Source organism: Petromyzon marinus, chromosome 1, assembly GCF_048934315.1.
Source record: "Petromyzon marinus isolate PM22_M1 ecotype Great Lakes invasive population chromosome 1, UKy_Petmar_22M1.pri1.0, whole genome shotgun sequence".
NCBI classification, from domain to species: Eukaryota; Metazoa; Chordata; class Hyperoartia; order Petromyzontiformes; family Petromyzontidae; genus Petromyzon; species Petromyzon marinus.
In genome coordinates this window covers 26,989,344-27,006,225 of record NC_133667.1, presented here as the reverse complement: position 1 = coordinate 27,006,225, position 16,882 = coordinate 26,989,344, and the positions used below count along the sequence as shown (strand labels likewise).

The 16,882-nt window shown below is 40.7% G+C and overlaps 1 protein-coding gene across 2 annotated transcripts in view; it reads left to right on the top strand.

The window, feature by feature from the left end:
• Positions 1–16,882, top strand: part of LOC116939048 (serine incorporator 5-like) — a 64,685-nt gene extending 47,803 nt beyond the window's left edge. The window contains exons 8-13 of one of the 2 annotated variants that reach the window (XR_004402366.2): positions 2,161–2,290; positions 4,278–4,350; positions 5,739–5,808; positions 7,656–7,695; positions 9,796–9,943; positions 13,052–13,189. Coding sequence is in view for 1 of the 2 variants with exons in the window: in XM_032946932.2 (XP_032802823.1) it covers positions 2,161–2,290; positions 5,739–5,808; positions 7,656–7,695; positions 9,796–9,943; positions 13,052–13,202 (539 nt within the window). In the remaining variant the exon portion in view is untranslated. Of the gene's footprint in view, positions 1–2,160; positions 2,291–4,277; positions 4,351–5,738; positions 5,809–7,655; positions 7,696–9,795; positions 9,944–13,051 lie in introns of both variants that reach the window. The other variant, XM_032946932.2, reaches the window with a different exon arrangement.

The following is a 16,882-nucleotide window of genomic DNA, read 5'->3' as shown; positions in this document are numbered from 1 at the left end:
CTGCATGATCAAAGCCCGATCCAATTTCCCCACTAAATCCATTAGGGAGGGCTTGGGGCTTCTGGCAACACTTAAAAGAAACCCCAGCAGGGAGTATTGACTGGGACAGGCAGTGCAGTTCCCTCTCTCTTCACATCTCATTGCCTTTGCAACCAGGCATGGCCTGAATGTACCATAAAATATTTATGCCAATTTGTTTCTCAAAACTAAATCGTGGTAGTATACAACTGTATTGAACGTTGTGTATAACTGCAAGTGTACACAGTAACATTCATATTTTTTCCCCAATTATTGACAATATTCTTTTGTTTCATTTAATTTTGAAAGCAGTTCAATGTTTCCATCATAAATAAAACACTAAATTAATTTTAAAATGGACACCAAACACTTGGTTAAACTCACCGACAGAATAGATCATACGTTTTTACCCATCAAGGGTCTTGTTTTTTGGTTTTAAATATTTAGAAGCTTTCTTTTTTGCTGAATACACCCAATGATAGCGAGTCTTAAGGACAGGGTTAGTGAAACAATGTGTTCGACGGCAAGAGTGATGAGGCTACAGGTCTCAGGTGTTAAGGTCACATAATCGTACACATTCCACCAGCAGGGTGTTTGTGTTTCCTTGTGACTGAACCGGCAACTCTCATTAGCCATCCCCCCCCCCCCCCCCCAGCATCTTCACTGAGGTTTGTTTTACCTTGTTTGTTGTTTTCTCAAAACACTTCCTGTTCTCAGTGGCACAGGGCCCCCCATTAGGGCCCCCCATTAGGGCCCTGACTAATGCACAGCGACACGTGTGGCCCAGTTCCTAGACCTGCCGCTGTTTGTAAACTCACAAACGTAAACAATAGAAATACAAGCACAAGCATCTGTCTGTCGAGGGAGGTGGGTGTGTGGCTGCGTGTGTGGCTATGTGTGTGTTGCTGTGTGTAAGGGGAGCGGTGGTGCAGCAGTTAGCGTGCTGCTCTATGAACCCGACGACAACAGTTAAATTCCTACTCCCGGCCAACACCAGTGACAATTATTTGAAGCAGTCCTGGGCCTCCCCTAGGTCGACTCAGCCTCAAATGAGTACCTGGTGTGATGCATAGTAAACATCGCCACTGGGGAGACAAAGGCGGTTGTGTATGGTACTGGCCACCCACCCCCTCGTCTGCTTTGCCAGCTCACTAACAGTACTTGCCCCAACAGCCTGGTAAGGCTACATGGGGGACATTCATCGTTATTTGTTGCTGTGTATGTGTTTGGGGAGTGGTAACGTAGTGGTTAAAGCACTGAGCTGCAAGCTCGGCATCCCGAGTTTGATTCCAGAAAATATTCAGTAATCATTTTATCTCAGGTGGCAAGCGATACCAAATGTAGTCCTGGCATGGCCTTAAATTAGTACCTGGTGCAGTATGTAAATATTATCACTGGGGAGACAGGTAAAAAAGGAGTGATTCTAGCCCATAACCCCTTTGTATTATGTCATGTTAACCTTAACAGGTGCTTGTTAATGGCACTTACAATTCAGAAAACCTTCTGTGTCTTCCCATAATGCTTTTATTTTGTGATGGCTTTCTGTGTTAACTTACAAAATTGTTTTTTATTGTAGTTTATTTTTTCTTCACAAAAAGCACTACCAGCGCTGAGGTCCTTGTTATGGGTCTTATATGCGTACGACCGGCAAATCATCTGCCCTGATCGTCTCCCCAAGCCATCTCCATCTTCCATGGTCTTGCGTTCTAACAGTCTGTTTACTTCCTGCACACAAGATTATTACGTTGCTCAATCCCTGCTGTGGGTTCGCTTTTCGGGGTGCTCCCTCTGACCACCATTCTGTCATTTCGCTTGACCACCAGCCAACGTACATTTGAGCAACATGTTCTGCCCAAGCCCACTCACGTTTGGTACAGTCAACATGTCTCTAACTTGCATATGTTCTCTAATCCATGTACCCTTCTTTCTCTGTATCTCAGTTTAATTTAAAGCATTTACCTCTCCATGCTTCTTTTCAGATGTTGTTCTATCTTCCTTGTCTTTTGTCCATGTTTCTGATCCATATGCCATTTGGAATTGAATATTTTTTGTTTGTTTATTTTGGACTTCTTGTAACTATATTGAAACTTGTCGAACGTCTTGAACAAAACATGTTATGGTGCCTTTGCTGTGTAACTGTAGTCATCAATGCGAGCGGAATGAACCAGACGATCTGCTTCCCGAGCTCGAGCGAGGATGGGCAGCGGATCGGTGACACGGTGGTCGCCATCGTGGGCTCCATCATCATGTACGGCTGCGTGCTCTTCGCATGGTGAGCCCCGACCGCACCTCTGTCACACCCGGCCTCATCACCGCGAGGTCTCCCCATCAGTGGGCCTCACTACCACAGTCTCGTGTACAATGTGGAGGCAGCTATGGAGATCAGCCGCTATACTTAAAACAAGTCTTGCACCCATTGGCTTCCTCCCTGCCATAGATGTTTTTAAATCTACCGTTCACCATCGCGGAGATTGTAGAGTTTTCAGAAGAGACTCACAGTTTCAGGAGGTTCTCAGCTGATGAAGTTAACTGAACTGGATAGGTTCTGCAATAACTGTTAGGTACCACCTAAAATGACTGTTGAGGAAAGCATAGGGAGAGGACCTTAACAAAACTGCGCTCGCTTTCACTCGTCGTTATCACAATGTCACCCGTTGTCGACGAGTGCCCCCTCTGAACGGAACTCGAAGGCGGTCTCAGGGCCCTCCGCACTGCCGATGAAGCGACTGTCATCTGTCTGAGCAAGACGAGCAGACAATCACAAAATAATAATAATAAAGAAATTGCTCAAGAACAAGAGTGTGGTGATATGAGGTGAAGCGTGATGAACAAGATGGAATGGGATCGAGGGACTTTGACACATGGACCTGCCATAACCCTCACAAGTAAATGGGTCTCAAGACCATTTTTTTCTGTTGGTGGAGTTTTGCCTGATTGCTTTATGTCCATCTGGAGGAACCAGGGTGCCCCGGGAAAACCTACAGATGCGAGGGGCAGATACTCAAAACTCCACATTTCTCAATAGCAATCTGCTTGTAATGTAGCTTCCATCATAGGCCTCTTGCTGCCCAAATAAATATTATATATGCCCAGCGCAGTCCCCAGCCAGTGATTACAATGCAACCGCTCTTTCTTTGGGACATTTGTTTTCGATGCCGCAGCGTGCATGTGTGCAAACCACGCCTGCCTGTATGCTCCGTAAAACACCACTCGCCCCCAGCAGGCCCAGTTTAAATGTTGAGCTCCGTGTGTGTCCTCCCACAGTCGCTAGAACAATATTTTGCTTTTCCCTACTTGCTTCTGTGCATCCACGTGGTAATACTCACCCCTGCATTAGCCTGCGAGAGTCACGTTGGCTTGGCACAAACCCGAGCGCTCTTTGCTCGCCTGCGCAATGCCCTTTCGTTTGTCCAGACAGCGATGCCATGCTGTACAGATTGTAGCGGGTGCACAATCAGTCAATCAATCGATCTTCATTTAACGTGCCGATGTCGCCCTCAATAAGTAGGCATCGCTGCTGCACATTACAGCAGAACGGTAATGGTACAGGATGCATAGAGCAACAGGAATGTAAAAGTGAAAAGCCGTCATGACCTAACTAATAATTGCATTTACCAACTAATAATTGCATTTATTAAAAATTACATAAGTCACATAAGTATTATCATCATGTGTGATTAGTGCCATTAAATACTTAACAGGGAATTCGCAGCTCTTTTGATTAACACTACAGAAAAGCATTTTTTCATTTACAAATACATCTTTTTATTGCACTTTTATCAAAACCCGTCATCTATAACAGCGTACGAGTTTCATGATAAGCTGGATAATAAAAAAAAACGAATCGTTGATGAGAAAATGAATTAATCAGATGAGTGTGATGTTTTGTTTGCAAGTAGGGATATAATGTATGTTGAACTTCTTTTGCACCGTACGTTGCCAACCGTGCTAAGCAGAGGTATGGGAATAGGGATATAAGAATAGAATTTTACATTTGTAAGTGTTGCATGTTATGGGTTCACATCTTCCCTGCAGCTACTATAGATGCCACTACTCACTGCAATGTTAAACAATCTACTCATGGCCCCTGAATCTCAAGATTCCATCCAAATCACCTGGGTGAATTATTATTACATCTTTATTCTTGTTTTAGTGAGCATGTGTTTAATTATATTTTATGTGCATGGTGTTGTTTTCTGTTTTTCTGACTTTTGTTCTTATTTATCCTCCTTTGCTCCCCTTCCTGCCTGACATGGAAGTAATGAAGCCTCCTACTTAGCGCAGGCCTTTGGTCCTTGTTGGGTGATCAACGTTTATAAATATGAGTTTAAAGTAAGCACTCTGTTCAATACATGCATAACATGCTGCGCATTAGTCCGCCTTTCCCTTGCAGTGTCTGTAGTTTTACTAAGCTAGAATATTCGCAGTCGCAACTTTCCCGGTAATTTAATCAAACATGTCTACTTGTTTATGCATTTTTTGTGTTTATTTAACGAAGCAAAACAATTAATGAGATTCTTCTGTAACAAACAATAGATTTGTTATTGTAATCTATTCTTAGACCTTACTAATAAAAGTGCAATCATCTCCATCTAGGTTCATTCCTAGTTTTATCACAAGGTCAGGCAGACAGGCCCACCATTTCAGCGGAGACTTCTTGTTCCGCCACATCTTGGCGATTTCCATATTCATTGTCACCTGATTCAAATTGATGCCAATAGGTCAAAGCCGTTTTCAAATTTCTCATGGATAAATAGTAAATGTATTTTAAACTTATTTCGCACCATGAGTAGCCAACCATGCTAATCAGAGGTGCGAGGGAAGAACAAAAAAATTAACACAAAAAGCAGTTATAAAAAATATTTTTCAGTCGAGATTTAAGTGCATAGCTCCAGTGGCTTCCTAATATCGGAAGGAAGAGCATTGCAGACGGCCGCAGACGTACATCCGAAAGCACGGTATGCAGTGACCGTCCTTGAGAACATGCATATTGGCCACCAAAATTGTGCTTGCTTTAAAGAGTTACAGAAAAATAATGGCAAATAACACAGCGTGCAACCGAGTATCCAAATTCCCCCCAGTAGTCTGGTTACACTTCCTGATAAACCTTTCCCCACTCTCTCTCTCTCTGGCTAATGAGCTCATTTACAAGGAAGTGCGGTGCTCTTAGTTGCTGGCCGATTAATACATCTTCTGTAATTGAAGCACAAATACACTCCTTGTGGATGCAGCTCTTCAGAGATTCCCTCTGATTAGAAAGTGTAATGCACTTTTTTTTTAATGTGTATTGTACGGTACAACATCGCTCATCCGACTCGCTGGGGACTGGGGTATAGGTGAATATGTGAAAATGTCGGATACGTGAACATCGGTAAAATATGACAGCTACACCGTGCCCAAAGAGGTTACTGGACAAAAATAAAGGTCAGATTGATTTTAAATTGGGAAAATAATTGACTATACTTTAGCATGAAATGAATGTGCACCGCATGAAGAAAAAAAAACCCTCGATGTGAAAATATGGAATTTGTAAACATCTACTGTATTTAAAATAACGGTTACGCGATGCACAAATACTGCACTGGGTGCCGGCAGTTAATTTGTCAGGGTGGATATGCGACGGTCGGATACGCGACTTTGTACTGTATGTAGAAATGTCCTATCATTGCCTACCCTGCCCTGCCCCTTGCACCCGCCCTGCCCTAACCCCACCCTTGTAGTGTTGGATCCCCTGTGCGCTCGTCTGTGGCTGCTCTGGGTATTTCCAGCGACGAACGACCGTCTGCGACAGTGAGTGACAACCTTCCCCGCACCGACTGTTTGACCGACTGTCAGCGTTTCTCAGAGCCCTGCGGTGGTTCGGCTGCCGACCGAGCCACGTTTTTGATGTCACGGCCTGCCCCCGGAGAATGGCAGTGAGAAGGAATAGAGCAGCGAGAAAAACAGAAGAAAGTGGTGTCACACCATTGTATTGTCAACGATTGAAGTCCAACTTGCTGGATTTTAATGGTACACTGGAGCTGGTGTTGGTTACTCTGTTGACGTTTTATGGATTTTGTGAGCGCTGATCGCTTTTGCTGGTAATTCTAGACCGGTGGCCGAGCGAGCATCTTTTAACGTGCGGTGTATTTTCACCAGGATGTCCCTTCACACCTCTGCTCGCTTAGTTGGTGCTTCCAGCCCTCATCACTTAAGACTGAGCATAGCCTCAGCTTGACTTTTTAAATGCTTCTCGGACATCGCCAGGATGGCAAGATTTTTTTTAAATAAAAGTTTTAAGGATATTTGCGCTGAGAGACAGAAAAGGAAAAGAGGAATCAGGAAATATACACAAGGCATAGGCATCATATTGACGGTTAAGAAGAGTAAGTGGGCATGGACCGGACATGTCACTATAACAGGATGATGGCCAGTGGTTGAGACTAACAATGGAATTGTCATCAAAAGAGGGAACACGGCCGGAGTGATGAGATCAGATTTCGATTTAAAGCTTTCGTGACTGCAATGATTCATCTTCTTTGGTTCTTTCGGTAAAGTCACGTAGAATGATAATAAAATAAAAAATTGATAAAATAAAATAACACAATAAAATAATAAAATAAAAAATTGATAAAATAAAATAACACAATAAAATAAAATAACACAATAATATTCTCACTGAGAATTCTCACTGAGAATATTATTGTGTTATTTTATTATTTTATTAATAGTCTCACTGAGAATATTATTGTGTTATTTTATTTTATCAATTTATTATTTTATTATCATTCTACGTGACTTTACCGAAAGAACCAAAGATGATGAGATCAGCTTGGGGTGCTGTGGTGGTGAGATGTTATCTCCCTCGCCTGGTTTGCAGGAGGCTGTGGGTTCGATCCCAGCCCCTGACACTCGTATATTTGGAGTTTGCATGTTCACCCCGTGGTCACGTGGTCCTCTGGTTTTTCCCTCCACATGTAGAAACATGCATTTAGAGTATTTGCCTGCTATACATTTATACACGATGATAAGCCACTTAGTTGAGCTATAATTTGTGGCCAGGTCGCTTCTCAAACAGATCTATAAAGCTCAGTGGACCTTACCTGGTAAAATAAAATTGTTTTTAGTAAGATAGATTTTTGTATCATGTGACTTTTAAGAATGGTGCCGGCTTTGAGATGCCTTCATCCAGCAGTGGATAGCTCAATGATGATTGTGAGTTATTTTTAACAAACGTTCAAATTAAATTGTCAGACATGGAATTTTACTAGAGTACACCAAATTAAATGTAACATGGGATGACATATCCGATCGTTAAAATGTTAGTTTTATCGTTACATTTTAATTATAGCATTGAATGTCTAGTGACATGGAGCAGGAGTAAAATGTAAACTTAAGTTACAGGAACATTACTTGATCACACTATAAGTTTATGAGGAAGTGTAAACAGTTTGCAAATAGCGCATGAGACAAATTAACCACAAGTACTTGTTTTGGACCAAGACGAGAGAAAAACCAGACAGTGCTGGCAACCTGAAGACATTCTGAACAGGATTAACTTCTCCGTTGCGTTTGGTAAAACATGGTTTTGTTCTAGAGAACTGACATTTGAAAGTTGATTTTGCAAACTAATACACGTCCCCTTCGTCCTGTTTCAGGAGGCGTCTTGTTGTTTTTGCTGCGTCCAAGACGAGGATGGTAAGATCGCATGTCTCGTGCGCTCATTCACCGTCAGACCACGGGTATCTTCCAACAGTCAACGCTCAATTATCCACGCCAGGGACGGGGGGTTGGTCCAGATATAAAAAAACACAGATAATGAAAAACATAGGTATATTCAGAGATAGAAAAAATAAGATTAATCCTTCATCTATGTAGGATGGGGGTCAAAATGAAGAATGTATCGCCGGTTTTTATTGTGGTTTAAAGTCATTGGCCACTAAGTCACAAACGTGTTGGGAGCAGCTAATTATCGTGGGCGTGGAATGCCATATCTTCTCTTATTAAATTTTATTTCACAAGCATGGTTGATCCGCATCCCAGATAATCTACACATTGATAATGGACAGTTAACTGTAAATGTTTTAACCTTCCACATTTTGCAGCGTTTTCTTTTTACAACCCACCATTGCATTTGTTTTACAAAGGACACCTTTACCTTACTTTTTTTGTTAAATGACACGTTTGAGAAATTATTCCACGCTCGAAAAATGTTTAGCCCGTTTGAAACTCGACAACAGTTGTAGCAGGTGCAAAACAAAGTCACGAAAAACAACGTTGGTGTGTGTCTTTTGTGGTGGGGAAGGGAAATCGATGGGGAGTGGGTGCAACTTGCATGAAATACCTGTGTCTCTCTGAGATAACATTCCATGTGGACCTTTTTGCACGTTAGTTATGCTGGCAGCTTGCCTGACCGGTTATGACAATGCAGACTCAATATGATCGACTGAGCAACAGGACTGGGATCACCTTTTCCATTAGATAGCGTTAATTGTATTTTCCAAGCAATTTCGAGAGCACTCTGTACATGTGTAATATATTAAAACGGTGGTGGCTGCCTTTAACTGTTTAGTGTACACAAAGGGATACTATCGTCTGTAATTGTATTCGATTAACAGATTACTTGAGCCATCAGTTGTGTTTCATGTGTTACCAAGCAACGATTGACACAGCGGTTGGCCACATTAATTTTATAACATAGCATTTGCCAAATGTATAAGTTATGTGCTCATGTACTCTTTGTTTATACAAATCCAATAATCTCCCAAATTATGCTAAATTGAAAAGGTGGAGAGCAAATACATACCTTGCTTTAAGACGTTTCTATACCAAATGCATGTTAATGAAAATCAATTAGTTTATGTCTCAGGTGTCACGGATAATTTTATATGTGAATCTGTTTGAATTACCGATACTTATGTGCAGTTGGCTGACCCCATTTGCTAAGGGCCCTGAGCTGTAATCTTACACAAAACATGCAGTGAAGCAGGCTACAGTATGTGACTTCTGCGGCATGTATTTAAAATCCTGGCACACTGCTATGACTAAAGATCAAACACAGTGCCCAGAAGGCAATAATGCTTTCTAAGGCTCAGTTGTATGTTTAAACATTTATATGGATGTTCTTTTTGTCATTTCTCATTTTGATGTCGGTAAGATGGCATTTCACTCATGGCACAATGGTTGTTTTGCAGCCAAAATATTTAAATATCCATGAAAGATGTCTTTAAAAAATTACCATTGTTAGCAATGCAGCTGGATTTGTGTAACCCATTGAAAACCATCATGTATGCAGCATGCTGTAATGGAGCTAATCATCCCAGTAGATGACTGAAGTTAGCTTGCAGGGTATTTGTATTTTTTGTAAAGCATTCACAGGAGGTGGTCAGGTGGCTCAGGGGTTCCATTGTTTATCTGGCACCACCTGAGACCAGGGTTTTCATCTGGGCAATCTCCTTGTGATTAAATTCGATTCTGAAGTGGAGCAAATCAATGGTCTCCGCCTGGTCACCAATGTCTGCTATAACAATAACCACAATAAATTAAGTTTTACCCTTAATTTGGATTAATTGTAGTTCTGAAACAAAAAATGGACTGCTATGTGTTTAAAAAATTGCTAGCAGTATGTTAAAAGGATTTTCAAACAGCGATTCATTGCTCTGAGAGAATCCCAAACACATTCCTCATCACACGACCCAACACCGATAGCGCATTGTAAGACCAAAGAAAAAAACAACAACATTACTGTCCTCGTGGATTTACGCTACATCTTACACCATCGTTGTTTACATTCGCAAGGTGCGGTCTACGAAGAGCCGGAAGATGGGGGAGGACAGAAGGTGGTCTTTAACGAACGCGACGGCGTGGTGTACAGCTACTCCTTCTTCCACTTCGTTTACTTCCTCGCCTCGCTATACATCATGATGACACTCACCAATTGGTTCAGGTGAGTCACCAACCGATGTGCATTCTCATCTTATTCCTGTTGGGGGGTGAGCAGCATTATTTGTCATCGGTTGCTGCTTGTAGGTTGACAGGAAATCCAGGAATCATGATTGGACATGGTTCAGAAGAGTCGGCCAAAAAACCCTCTCGAGATGGGGTGACTCGAGATCTCCCTCTGACGGGGAAGGCCTTATGCCTGCAGTGGCCTGATCAAGAAAATCAAGGGCTGCACCTTTCCTTTTTACGTGAATATTATTCAGCCATCGATGCGTGTTTGATGTTGGTGTCTTTTGTGCCTATTCATCTAGTTTGTCAAAATAGTACGAACATAATTTGCTCTTGCAAAACATTGGTCACGTGAAATCAATTATATATATCCCATAGGCTATATAATTCATGCGTATATCCAGCAAGAGAAAACGCATTGCAACAGCTAAATGCGACAAGACGGGCGACTGTTGCGTTCTGCCGCATTGGCGTACAATGCCACTCACGTGTTTTGAGAAAAGTATGAGAGGCACGCTGCACTCGGGTGTATTCAGGGCAGGCAGGCCTGTCAAAACACGTCAGTTGTTGCACTTCCTCGACACTGACACGCTTACACAGTGCGCTGGAGAAGGAGTAATCTACAGAAGCTTACTGCGTCTTTGGCAGTAGATTATCCACTGATTTCAGGGTTACAACATTCTAGGTTTTGTTTGTTGGTTGTAAGGATAAAAGAAACCCTGTTGCTTTAATCCCGGAGGCTCTGTGAACAGAGAGCGCTGCTAACGGATGCTTGTTCCTTAGCCACGGACCCTGATGACATGGTCAGGTCCACAAACTGGTTGCTCTCCTGTGTCATCACCAGCAGTCGTCACAGCGGATACCGATTTTTTTTTTTAGGATGTATTGACCTGGGGCGGCGGTTTATAAGTTGACTTGGAGTTGCCGCTAGGTCACTGGAAGGGTGGGGGGGGGGGACCTGTTGCTGCTTATAACGTTGTTTTAAAAATAAACTACAAATTTAGGCCTCCTCTTGTCACAACCTTTACAAGTACCTCTAGAGGCCAGACAAGCTTCTCTTTCAAAACAGTCAGAAGGGTTAATTCCATTACGGGAATTTCACGGCGTAATTAAATTGTTAAACAAAATTGCATTCATGCCACGAGGATGAAAACAATCGATGCCGAGTGGCGGATTTAAACAGATGTCTCAGAAATTGAAAATATATAATGGTTCTGTTTTTTTGGTCTTTTAACGCTTTAAAAAAAAGTATAAGAACCAGCTGGTAATTGTGTAACAAGGTGTGGCCTGCTTTTTGTAGCACTTTTGTGTCACTAAGCCCAGCAGTACAGGGTGTGTTACCCCAAGCACATTGGTGTTGTTACGTAATATGCAAGCTTGCTGTCGTGGGGTGTCACAGTTGTTAACGTGTATTTCAGCAGTTTCAAAGATCTCAGCAGCGAGTGTCCATCCTAATACTGGGCGTGTAATGATGCTCCGATTCGTTTATTAAAGTCTATTATTTCGCTCAAGATACGTGACTCTTATTTAGAATTAATACAAATATGCACATATGTTGAATTCAGGTTAATGAAGGCAACAAACCTGTACAAATGAGACCGAAAAGCAATAAACAATAAGACAACTTATTCTTAGCTCTTTCGGTAAAGTCACGTTGAAGGGAAACAATAAAATAATAAAATATATATAAAACAATAAAAATTATCACGACGTTTCGACCATAACACAGACGGTCGTCATCAGGTGTGTCGGTTTGTATTAATTTATTTATTTTTAAACGGTGCATTTATTTATTATAAACGTCAGCACCACGCGCAGCGATTTGGCAGTTTATTTAGAAGGACTAGTCCATCTATGTTCTGAAAAGAGGAGGGGGGAGACGAAAAAATTAAAGATTTGATAAACCATTTCAGGTCTTAATTGATTGTTCACGCTTACAGTGGCTTTCAGACAGCATACATTAATTTTTTCGTCTCCCCCCTCCTCTTTTCAAAACATAGATGGACTAGCTAGTCCTTCTAAATAAACTGCCAAATCGCTGCGCGTGGCGCTGACAGCTTTTATAAAAAAATATATATACACCGTTTAAAAATAAATTAATGCGAACTGACGCACCTGATGACGACCGTTTGTTTTATGGTCGAAACATCGTGAGAATTTTTATTGTTTTATATATATTTTATTATTTGATTGTTTCCCTTCAACGTGACTTTACCGAAAGAGCTAAGAATATGAATTACTGCAGTCACGAAAGCTTTAAATAAAAGAATAAGACAACTTGATAAAAAAAAGAACTTGTCTCACTTTACCATCAGGTTGACCACAAAACTTGATGATTCAGCAAATTTATGACAGGGGTAAATCATTACACGCTTGATTATTTGAAGGATCGTTTGGTCTAATGTTTAACTTTGTATTTTTGTATGATGCATAAGTAAGTTGACTATCAGTTGGGTTTGTTTGATTGCCAAAATGTTATGGCGATTTGTTGAGCAGCCAATTCTTCCTGATCAGTGTATCCCGTTCTTATTTGTTTAAAGCAAAGCAAACCCGATAGCAGTTTCACCTTAACTGTCTCCTCAGCAAGGTGCGGTCTGTAAAACTCTATTGCCTGGTCATCTGGTATTAGTCATAAAAGCCATCGGTGAAGACTACGAAGACCGAAATTTAGTTGCAACATAATTTAACGTAATTTTATTTGTGTGCATATGAAAATGGTCAGAATTGAAGTATCTGTCCAAAAAACATGTTGAGCTGTAAGTATACTGTTAAGTGTGTTTAATTTGATATCATTTGTTTTCAGTAAACAATGGGACACAGCAAATAATTTGCATCAACTTTAATTCATTCTATGATAGCTAGTAAAACAATTTCTCACAATTAAATTATTTTGGGACATGTGTGTTTGGTGCTCGCAGTATTTCATTGCAGTGGTAGCAACTTGCCATTTAGTTTTGAAAATTGTAAGAAGTATAATTTGATATCCTTTGTCGACACACTGCACCAGAGCTAAACTCCAATGAGGCCACAGTTCTAATGTCACATCACCCCCTGTGTGCCTCCCCCCACCTCGGAATCATCACCTGAACGTTTATCCCGGCAGCTACGAGAACGCCCGGCTGGACACGGCATTCACGCAAGGCAGTTGGTCCACCTTCTGGGTGAAGATGGCTTCATGCTGGGTGTGCCTCTCCATCTACACCTGGACTCTGCTTGCCCCTCTCTGCTGCCCTGGTCGTGACTTTCCGGACTAAATGCACCCGCGCTGGAATGCCAACCCACCGTGCACCTGCCTTTGCTGTGCCCGTGTTTCGCAGATTTCTGCTCTACCACGATTTCAGTGACCCACGTTATATGCACCTAATCTGTAAAATGGCTGACGCTGCCATCAGGTAAATGTTGTATGCTTCTATATGAGATGATGTACATTGATTTAAATTTGACTGTTTGCTCCTTGGTGATTTGACCTCAACCAGTTTGTGGGTCATAATTTGAGAAAGCTCCAAATTTTGTCTCAGGTTTTCTAGTTTCACATATTTAGATTTTAATTACAGGTGTTTGATATATAATTGAATTAGCAGAACTCCATTCTGGGTCTGCATGTAAAAATACAAATAATTCTTAGTCCATCTGTGTATTGGCTTTCCAGACCAATAGTATCATGCGAAATTGTTTAAGCGGCCAAATTCTCAGTCTCGTCAGTACAGTAGAGTCGGGCTTATTATTGGTTCTTTCGGTAAAGTCACGTAGAAGGGAAACAAAACCAGTTTATTATTTTATTGTTTCCCTTCTACGTGACTTTACCAAAAGAACCAAGAATATGAATCCCTGCAGTCACGAAAGCTTTAAATCAAAATTTAGAGTCAGGCTTGTTAAATAAATGTTGCCAATAGGCCGATGGACTAAAATATATTTGTATTATTATGTGGAGACAGAATGGATTACGCTTATAATTATGTTTACCCATAATGCATCACGGCAACACAATTATTATATTCATGCAATCCGAGTTTAACAATTATGATGCACCAGTGTTGTGTTTCAATTGGCCACGGTGACGCTCTGGTTAAAGCACTTCACTCAAAGTTGGAAACTTCTCAGTTGAAGTCCCATGTTAAGAACCAACTTGGCCTATCATAACTCCATTGTTGAAATATTAAGTACCGTTTTGTGGGAGGTAAAGAGTCCTTATCCTTAGGGAGACTGGCCTTTGCCATGGAAATTTAGAATTTCCACCACTGGTTTAGGGTTGCCACTGAAGGCCAATGTTTTATTAAAACTGTATCTCCAAAGTAGGGAGAGAAAAATATATATAGGACTTGCAGGTAATATCCTAATAAACAGATTCCTTAGCTTCGAAGAGCAAACTGATTAAATTCATGTCAACCCTTTAATTATGAATTAACTAGCATAGCACGTTGAAAATTAGGTGAAAGTTTAAGGAGCAAATAGAGAACTAGATACACACTGCGTGTAAATTACCGGAAACTTCACACAGTAATGTGAATTTAGTTAAATTCTGAAAATGAACTTGACATTAAACCAAATTAACAACTGTGTAAACACTTAAAACGTGGTCAGCGCTTATCTTTAAAGTTCTTGTTAATGATGTTAATGTATAAAAACTTTTCGGTGACATGTTGCAATTGGCTGCAATTTTTGATACATTTTATCCAGCTTTAAATTTACACATATCTTTTAATGTAAGCAACTGGTTTATATGCCAGAACAATTATTTCAGCATATCGATACGTTTTCCACAGTTAATTTCGCCTAACTGCTTTTCCCATAATCGCTTGCATAGATTTTCATCGCGCTCATAGAATGTGCTCATGAACTTTTAAGTTATTTTCTAGACTTACAAGCACTCCTGATAGAATTGTTTAACATTATAATTGCTATTAGTGCAATATGTTAAATAAACGTGTACGCTTTTATTCGTTTAACTTATATGTATTTGCTGTAGTTAGTTCATTTCATGCTTTGCATTATAAAGATGTGTTATAAAACCAACAAGCATGATCCATGATTTTATTAAAAAATATATTGAACTTGGTCTCGTTTTTACCATCGCGTTTGCGTTGTTTCTACATTTTTCTTTTTTTACGTCTTTGCATGGAAATGTTGATCACAATATTTAGCCTAAGCATAATAATTGGCATATATCTAAATAACTTTTCACATCAATTTAATTTTCATAAATTATCCTTATAAATAATCTTGATGTGAACTTTTCAACGACGGTGACGTAAGCGTAGCATTCATCATGAATTGATGCGTCGTTACACGCCTGAAGACATCGCTCTCTGTATTTACGGTAATTGAGTGCAACGATGCATTGGAGAAGTACAATATGTTGCGTGTTTGTACCTTTATTGAATGTAATGGTAGTGGGGGAAACCAAAAGTTTTGTTTATCATTCACAGTAACTGTATTTCATACTGTGAATAATGATACTGCTTCATTTAGTATCGTTAATTCACACACGAGGTTAATGTCAAATTTGTCGCAATCCTATCGGCTGCTTCGCTGCTAATTACGCCACAGAAGCTGACCTTTGTAATGTGTGGATCTCTATAACAACCGTCATCACCATCACGGTGCAGTGGTGTGCGGAGGCAACTGATGTGTCCACGAATGCCTTTTGAAATATGAAGTTATACATTTCAGGTATGCATTTGTTGTGTTTGTTGACAACTTAGATAAAGCATTTTTTTCTGGTGTTATTCGTTACAGGCAACATTCATCACTGGTTATGATTTTGATGTGGTTCATGATGTGGTGGTATCGGAGTGGCCCTTAGATGGAGATGCCTTGTATTTACATTCTGACTCAACAGCAAGATATGTATGCACCTCTCAGATTTGTACATGTTTCAATGTTGTAGCAACCAGACCAGCTGACATCATGGTTTAAAAAACGTATATGTCACAGTCCCTTTATCAGTCCACTGCTGAATGAAGGCCTCTTCACACCGTGGCAGTCTTGGGGGTCGTTTGGCCCATACGTCACCATGTTGGTCAATGCTGGTTGGTGAAGTGGCACGGTGGGGTCAGGACCACTTCATATTTCACTCGTCATTCATGCTAGCCAAGTCCAGGAATTTAACTGTGCCCCAACCACTGTTTCTGCTGGTTCATCCCCAGTGGATTTGGTATCTGGCTTAAATTCAGGTTCCTCTTTTTCTACGACAAATTGGCCATGTATATATCTTAATAATTACATCCAAAGCCTGTGATACAAAAGTAAAATATGTACTCAATCTAGTTATTTGCAGTGGGCTGCTTTTAATTGCTGGGTTAATGCCGTTTGTGCTTATATTCTGTGCTATTTGAAATCAAATTTAAAGCATTTTTATTTCAGTTTCCCATCCGCAGCGATCAATCTCCTAAACTCTTGAGTACCTCGAACATCCTTAACTACGTTGGGTAGATGTATTGAACTTTGGAAATTAGCTGTCAACAACCATTGGTTAAATCTATCACTGTAAGCTGAGAGTTGAGTGTGGACGGTGGTTAATGTGTCCATTCAAAACGACACATCGCCGCTATGAAACGGGCACCCACGTCAAGTTTTAGTTTGTCAATTCGTATTTTTTTTCGTAATTTGTCGCAACCTAAAATTATTTGCTAGTTTAAGTGATTTTTCAAATGAATTTACCATTGCTTGTAAAAGCCCTGACTCTGCGCAGCTCGCCCGTTAGTTTATGAGCTTTTTTTTACGGTGACCGCCAAAGGTGAACTACGTGCCTCTCTTGTTCCGGTGTGGTCTCGGTGCATCATCGCTTAAAAATCAATTGAAGCAAAAGCTTCCCGCAGTATGACGTGGATGTTATTTATTATGGAACTGTTATCTGTGGAGCGCGTGCTATGTGGTCACATCCATCAGGGAGACCGCACCAATGTTCAAAGATAAATAAATAGCTGGCACCCAA